The sequence below is a fragment of the Gavialis gangeticus genome, unplaced genomic scaffold, assembly GCF_001723915.1.
Source record: "Gavialis gangeticus isolate Ggan-Ray unplaced genomic scaffold, GavGan_comp1, whole genome shotgun sequence".
Classification (NCBI taxonomy): Eukaryota; Metazoa; Chordata; order Crocodylia; family Gavialidae; genus Gavialis; species Gavialis gangeticus.
Genome location: NW_017729025.1, coordinates 55806586 through 55814286, shown reverse-complemented (window position 1 = coordinate 55814286; position 7701 = coordinate 55806586). Strand labels below are relative to the sequence as shown.

The 7701-nt window shown below is 49.5% G+C and overlaps 1 protein-coding gene across 2 annotated transcripts in view; it reads left to right on the top strand.

Annotated features, from left to right (window-relative positions):
• FCF1 (FCF1 rRNA-processing protein) overlaps nt 1-7701 on the top strand; it is a 20671-nt gene that overhangs the window by 2739 nt on the left and 10231 nt on the right. For both annotated transcript variants that reach the window (XM_019518805.1, XM_019518804.1), the window contains 2 exons: nt 946-1094; nt 2307-2379. In XM_019518805.1, the coding sequence (XP_019374350.1) occupies nt 946-1094; nt 2307-2379 (222 nt within the window). The remainder of the gene's footprint in view (nt 1-945; nt 1095-2306; nt 2380-7701) is intronic.

Below are 7701 nucleotides of genomic sequence, written 5' to 3'. Positions count from 1 at the left end.
CAAGCTGCCAGAGCTGGGGGGTGGGGGGGAAGGGGGAGAGGTTGGCAAGCGGTGGCAAAATCAGTGGTGCATGGCAGCCATGGTGGGACCTGTAGGCCCTGATTCACGCTCCCCCACCTAGGGATGGCCCTGCCCCCACTACAGAAAGGATGTGGACAAATTGGAGAGTCCAGCAGAGAGCAATGAAAATAGTGTGGGGGCTGGGGGACATGACTTCTAAGGAAAGGCTGAGGAAACTGGGCTTATTTTGTATAGAGGAGAGAAGACAGAGGATTTAATAGGAATCTTCAAATACTTGAAGGGTGGTTCCAAAGAGGATAGAGCTGTTCTCAGTGGTGGCAGATGACAGAATAAGGAGCAATGGTCTCAAATTGCAGCAAGGGAAGTTTAAGTTAGATATTAGGAAAAAACTTTCTCCCTAGGAGGGCAGTAAAGCGCTGCAGTAGGTTACCCAAGAGGTTGTGGATTCTCTGTCCTTGGAGTTTTATAAGACTTAGCTAGACAAAGCCTTTGCTGGGATGATCTAGTGGGGGGGGATGGTCCTGGTTTGAGCAGGGGTCAGACTAGATGACCTCCTGAAGTCCCTTCCAACCTTCATTTTCTGTGATTCTATGAAAGTTTCCCCAGCCTTTCCGTGGAGAAAAGTCCAACACGGGTGGCCTCAGAAAGATATTTCCTGTAGGCCACAGAAGACGAGTGGGAGGACGCTGGAAATTTGTTGGACCTGGTCTAAACTTCCTAATGTGTATAACAGGAAAACTGCTATTATTAAGAGAGGGAACAGACTCTTGGAGGGGGGTAGAGGAGGACTGTCCAGTCATTCCCACCATCCTTCTTCCCAGCCATAGTCTCAAAACTACCTGGTTGTGCATATTTCTTGGCAAATCTGTTCATAAGTAGAGTCAGTTGTGAGTAACTGATCTGGTTTCTCTCTTTTCCTGACAGGCCACAATACCCCTCTTGTTTATTCTTCCAGTATAACATGCAGTTAGGCCCTCCTTATCACATCTTGGTTGATACCAACTTCATCAATTTCTCCATTAAAGCCAAGCTGGACCTGGTGCAGTCAATGATGGACTGTCTGTATGCCAAATGTGAGTGTCCGTTTGCACCATCTCCTGAAAGAAATAATACTGTCATGTGCTCAAGGCTGTTCTTACAATGAGGGGCTGCAGAAGGCAACACAGCCGCTTTTTAGGCTTCATAGCATTAGTGTAAAGCAGGGATTGTCAACTGGGGGTACTTGGGAAGGCCCTAGGGGGTATGCATGAGTGAATGGGCGGGGATGGAGTGCTGCCACCACCACCCCATGCCACTGCCTCCCAGGAGCAGGGCTGGACATTGTGGGGAGGGCGAGGGCAATGGCACCCCTCTATAGGCTGCACAGGCCACCCACCACCCTGCGCTGCCACTGTTCTGCATCTGGCTGGTGGGGGTACGCTTATTAAAAAAGGTTGAAAACCCCTGGTATAAGGTAACAAAATGCCATTAAAAGAACCTATCCTGCTAGCAGAGTACAGGGCGCAAGGGAACTTGAGTGTTGATCAGTGAGTCTGGGATCCATATTCACTTCCAGCTTCCCTGCAGGTTTAAAAATAAGCATTTAAGATTGTTATCTCATAATGACAAAAGATCAAATCAAAAACAGAAATTTTAAATTCAAAATATATCCAGAAGATCAGAAAGGTTTAGTGAGAGCTGCACAAATTACTATTTAGCTTGTTTGTATTTTGTTACTTCCAAATTTTCATGATTTTGTTTATATGTTGGATTCCACTGTAAGCAATTCAGGATAATGGTCTACTTAATAGGTAGGGACCTACTGAATTCACAGTGGAAGTGGGGTGTGTGGTGGCTCCTTTAATCTTTCAGGTTCCCCATCTGTTGATCAAGAGAGAGGCCCCACCACTTGTAACTCACTTCTGATTAGCAGGAAGGTGAAAACCACGGTTTTAAATATGGTGCCGTTTTTGCCTCCCACTGCTGATTGGCCAAGCTCTATTGTTTCCTGCTGACTGGCGGGGAGGCAAAAACAACACCATATTTAAAACCATGGTTTTCATTTCCCTGCCTATCGGGAGTGAGTAGGGAGTGAAGAGCAGCTGTTGTGGGGGGCAGGACCTGCAAGATGAAAGGAGTTGCTGCACACCCCACTTCTGCCGCGAATTCAGTAGGTCCCTATTAATAACTAGTACGAACTATCTCAGTATAAGCTAGCCCATCATCACTTTATTTATATACTGTAAGGACCTAGTGCACTGTTGGTGTGAACACAGATAATTAACATTCATATTCTGTTCATTCAGGTATCCCTTGTATCACAGACTGTGTAATGGCTGAAATTGAGAAGCTGGGACAGAAGTACCGTGTTGCACTAAGGTGGGTACAGGATGCTGGACTGGTTAGTAGGCTGTGCAAAACAGCACCATTTCATTTCAACTTCCATTTTGCCATTTCAAAGGGGGACAGTGTTTTGTTTTGTCATTTCATTTCATTTTGCTTCAAAGCACTGTTCCGTTTCATTTTGTCGAAACTGTTTTGCTGTTTCAACGCATTTTGACATTTCATGGAGAATCATGAAAATGCCTTAAAACTTTGTCATTGCTTGCCTGATTCGGATGAACATTTCAGGGATAGTAGCCCCTTCCAAGGGCATGAAGACTGCAAAGTTTCAAGGAGATAGGTATAGAGGTTTCTGGGAAACCACCTCACACTGTTCAAAACAAAACTTGTGACGCTGGCAGTGGCAGCCTCCTCTCATCCCACGTACGGATCTGGGGGATGCACCCCTGGGAGGGCTGCGGGGCTGTACTAGACAACTCCTGGGGGTGCAGGTCCTCGGATCTGCGCACCGGATGACAGGAGGCTGCCGCTGCCACCTGGAACTGAAGCTGGGCTCAGCCCACACCCAGCACCAGGGAACACTGCTGCTGCTGCTGGCCTGAGGCAGCAGTGGCAGCCTCCTGTTATCCAGTGCACAGATCGGTACAGCTCCGCAGCCCTCCCAGGGGTGCAGGGTCCCTGGATCTGCGCGCTGGATAACAGGAGGCTGCCTGGGACTGGTGCTGAAGCCAAGTAAGCCCGGCTTTGAAACTCAAAACATTTTGAGTGCCCTTGTTTTGTTTTGAAGCTGTTTTGAAGCCTTTTGTTTCATTTTGATTTTGCTGTTTTGAGCTCGAAACGCATCAAAACGCTTCGTAACGAAACACCTGAAAAAATTTTGCACAGCCATAGTAGTTAGGTCTGTATCAGGACTGTCCAACTGGTACCCCCTGAGGGGATATCATGTGGCTTGCGGGCTCTTGCCTAGCTGCCGCTTGCTCTTGCAGCTGCAGTAGCCATAGTCTCCAGGCTCCCCCTCCTTCAGGTTCTGATTCCTATCCCTGTTCCTGGGAGTGGGGTAGCACAGCAGGAGGGGGTCAAGTGCCCATTCTGTCCATGAGTAGGAGAAGCAGCCAGGCTGTCCATGCTGCAGGTGGATTGCTTGTATAATATGCACAGTTGGAGGTGCTATATGTGTTTTGTGTCAGTGGGACTGGAGCTGGGCTTCCTCCATAGGTGGTGCAGGGTGGGGTAGGATGCTGGGCTGCATGTGGGGGTGGGCGGGGAGCAGACTGAAGGGGATGGATCTGTGGCCCACATTTCATGTGGGCCCCAGGTGCCTGAAAGATGAACAGCCTTGTCTGTGCTATGGGGGCTGCTGCTGCCTTAGCTGTCATGGTAGTATTTAAGCAACTGGGTCCCCTGATGTGGATGGAGATCTTCTGATAAAAGGAGTTTTCCTGCTTCCAAATGCTACACAAGGCATCAGATAGTAGAAACTCTGTTGGGAGACCTGCTGCCATTCCAGGGGTTTTGCTGATAGAGCTCCATTGGCCAGGTGTGATCTTTCCACCTCCGTAGCTGATGTAGCTTTGCCAGTGAGTGTAGTAATACAGGCCTAGTCTCTGTTCTTCAGTCCTTTTCCTCTTTGTTTAGCTACTCCACACACCTCACTGACTTGTTTAAACAGTGTTAAATATAAAACACTACAGTACACAAAGGCATCCATTCAATATGCATTTTAACTATGCATTGGGGAAATAGAAGATTCTTGTCCCCAGAGCAGAGGTTAGATTTTCCTGGGGTGGAATGTTTTGTCAGAGCTTGTCTTCTGAACCTGTCAGTTTCTGCACAATTTAAGTAAACTTTTATTTAAAAAAAAAAAAAAAAGCATTATGATGCAGATCCAAGCCAAAACTCACTAGCATCATAGCAAGAATTAGTTTGGAAGAACACATTGTGAGATATATTCACAAAGACTAGGGACACAAATTATACACAAACCGGTATAAGCAATCAGAAATGGGTTCAAATTTGTAACACAACAGAAGTTCAGTGCACGTAAACTGCGTTCAAAATGACTGTGCGTATAAACTGCTTTTAAAAGTTAGAATGTGCCAGCTGTAAGTTTTTGAGTTTATCTTAAACTGAAACTAGTTTAGATAAAGCAGGATGGATATAGTATCAGATTTAACTGATTTAGGGTAAATCAGTTTATTGAACTTCTGTCCCAGATCCCCTCCAGATTTAAATTAACTCACAGTTGCCCAGCATCCCAGGGTGCTTTGCACCTCTCCCACAAACCACCCCCTCTTTGCAGGGTGGGCAGGCTAGCCCAAGCTGCTCTGCTCCAGCCCAGCAAGGGGGCATGCTCTAGTGCAGTGGTCACCAACCAGTCGACTGTGATAGACTAATCGATTGTGGAGCCACTTTCGGTCAATCCATGTGCCCTCCCCTTCCCCCCCCCTCTCCCCCAGCCCATCAGGTCAGTCTGTTGGGAAGAGAAGGGGCAGGGGCTGGGGCCAGATCAAGGCCTCCATGGTGAAGGACAGATGGAGTGCAGCACAGCCAAGAGCAGGGGAAGGTGAGTGGGACCCCAGTCCGGGCAGGTGCTGGGAGGATTGGAGACCAGGGGGCTTGTCTGGGGGCAGGGAGGGGTCCCACTGCTGGGTGCACCCTGGGGGAGACCCTGAGAGCACATGCCCCTCATCTCTGTGCAGGGTGGTGGCAGCTGCCGCTGCCTGCTGTGCCTCGAGCTCCACTGCAGCTGGCCTGGGAGTGTCACCATGTGCATTCCATGCTGGGCTGAGCTGCACGCCCTGCCCGCCTGGCGGCAGGACGCATATGGCATAGGGCCTCAGTTTGACCAGATCTAGAACTATCAGCTCATCCAGGGGTGCATGGGTAGGTCTCCCACTGCTGGGTGCACCCTTGTGGAGGCCACAGGGGCCAGTGCTCCACCCCACCTGTGCTCAGGATGCAAAGGGCAGCCTGCAGCAACACCCACCTCCGTCCTGTGCAGAGATGGTAGGGCACAGGCTCCCAGGGCCTCCACCAGGGTGCACCTAGCAGCAGGAGCCCCCCATGCACCCCTGGCCGAGCAGATAGTCCCAGACCCAGCTGGGCCAGGGCCTGATGTTACATGTGTCCCGCCGCCGGGTGGGCGCTGCTCAACTCAGCTATGGGACTCAGGTGGGGTCAGACCCCAGCCCAGCCAGGTCTCGAAAGAGCTGCTTGTTCAAAGGGCATGGGAGTGGGGGTTCCCCACCACTGGGAACACCCCAGTGGAGGCTCCAGGGGCAGAGGTGGCTGCTGCTGTGGGCTGCTTTTTGTGCATTGAGCACAGGTGGGGGGAGCACGGGCCCCCAGGGCCACTGCCAGGGTGTGTCCAGTGGTGGGAGCACCCCCAGTGCACCTCTGGATGAGCGGATAGTCCCAGTCCATTTCATCCCAAAAAAGGAGCCTTTCCTGATGCCATTTATCTTGCCGCTTGACAGGCAGGGGGCGAGGCTCAGCCAATCGGTGGGATGCACATGGCATCAGGCCGCTTCCAGGCCAGCTGCAGCAGGGCTTAAGGTGCAGTGACAGCTGCCTCCACCCCGTGGACATATGGGGCTGGCATAGTATGTATTATAGTGGGTAGCTTATGAAATGAATACAGTAACAACAAAGCACTTAGAGTCATAGATTGTAAGGCCGGAAAGAACCTCAGAAGATCATTGGGTCCAGCCCCCTGCACCAAGTAGGAAAGATAATTGGGGGTCAGGTGACTGTCTAGTCTCCTCTTGAAGATTTCCAGGGTAGTCTGGAGGGAGCTTATTCCAGTCTGGACACCCTGACTTGTGAAAGTTTTTCCTAATATTGAGCCTGAATTGATCTTCCAAGACCTTGTGGCCATTACTCACGGTTTTCCCCTTGAGTGCCCTGGTGAACAGTTACTCACTGAGCCCTTGATGTACTCCCTTAGTGTAGCGGTAAGCTGCTACCAGGTCCCCTCTCAGCCTTCTTTTTGAGCTGAAGAGTCCAAGATCCCTCAGCTTTTCCTTGTATAGCTTGCCACATAAGACTCTGATCCATACAGGTCAGAGTCGTCTTTGGCCTCTCTCAAGCTTGTCCACGTCCTCATTAAAGTGTGGTGTCCAGAACTGTACGCAGTACTCCAGCTGCAGTCTCACCAGTGCTGAGTAGAGCAGAAGAGTTGCTTCCTTGGTTTTGCTGGAGGTGAATCAATTGATGCATGCCAGAGTGTTGTTTGCCTTACTGGCTACAGCATTGCACTGCCGGCTCATATTCATACTGTGGTCTATTATTACCCCCAGGTCCCTTTCATTTGTGGTGCTAGTCAGTTTCGTGCCGCCAAGCCTCTAGGTGTATTGGGAGTTGCTTGTCCTGAGGTGGAGCACTTTACATTTCTCAATGTTGAACTTAATCAGATTCCGATCTGCCCAACTTGCTCACCTGTCTAGGTCTGCCTGTATTTGTAGCCTATCTTCAAGCGTGACCACGCTTCCCCATAACTTGGTGTTGTCTGTGAACTTGGCCAGTGAGCTCTTCACCGCCCCATCCAAATCATTAATAAAGATGTTGAAAAGTATTGGACCAAGGACTGACCCCTGTGGGACATCGTTGTCCACATTTTATCAGAATGACACAGATCCATTCGCTATGACTCTCTGGGTTCTAGCCTGCAGCCAGTTTCTTACCCACCTGATTGTTTCAGAATTAAGCCCACAATCCTCTGATTTTCTCAGGAGGACATTGTGGGATACTAGATCAAAAGCCTTTTGGAAGTCAAGGTATACAGTGTCAACCTGCTCTCTCGCGTCCAGGGGGCGAATTACCTGGTCACAGAAGGAGATGAGGTTGGTAAGGCAAGACCTGCCTGCAACAAAGTCATGGTGGCTGGCATTCAAAACCTTACCTTCTGCAAGCTTATCACAGATAAACTGATGAACTTTTCTAGGATTTTCCCTAGGATGGAAGGTAGGCTGATTGGCCTATAGTTACCCAGGTCCTCCCTCCTGCCCTTCTTGTGGATGGGCATAACATTGGCCTCTTCCTGTCCTCAGGGACTTCTCCAAATCACCATGAGTTGTGGAAGAGTTTTGCCAGGGGTTTCACAGTGACTGTGGCCAGTTCCTTCAGCACTCAGATGAAGATCATCCAGTCCTGCTGACTTGTATACGTCTAATTTTATTAATTGGTCATACACCAATTCTATGGCAATAGTAGGAAGACGATTATTCCTACCATGCTCATCCTTTACTCTACCTGGCATTGTTTTCCCCTTAGTCTGGTGAAAGACTGAGGTGATGTAGTCATTCAGGAGTTCAGCTTGATTATGCATATCCAAAATAATATTACTCTTTTCTGGTACTA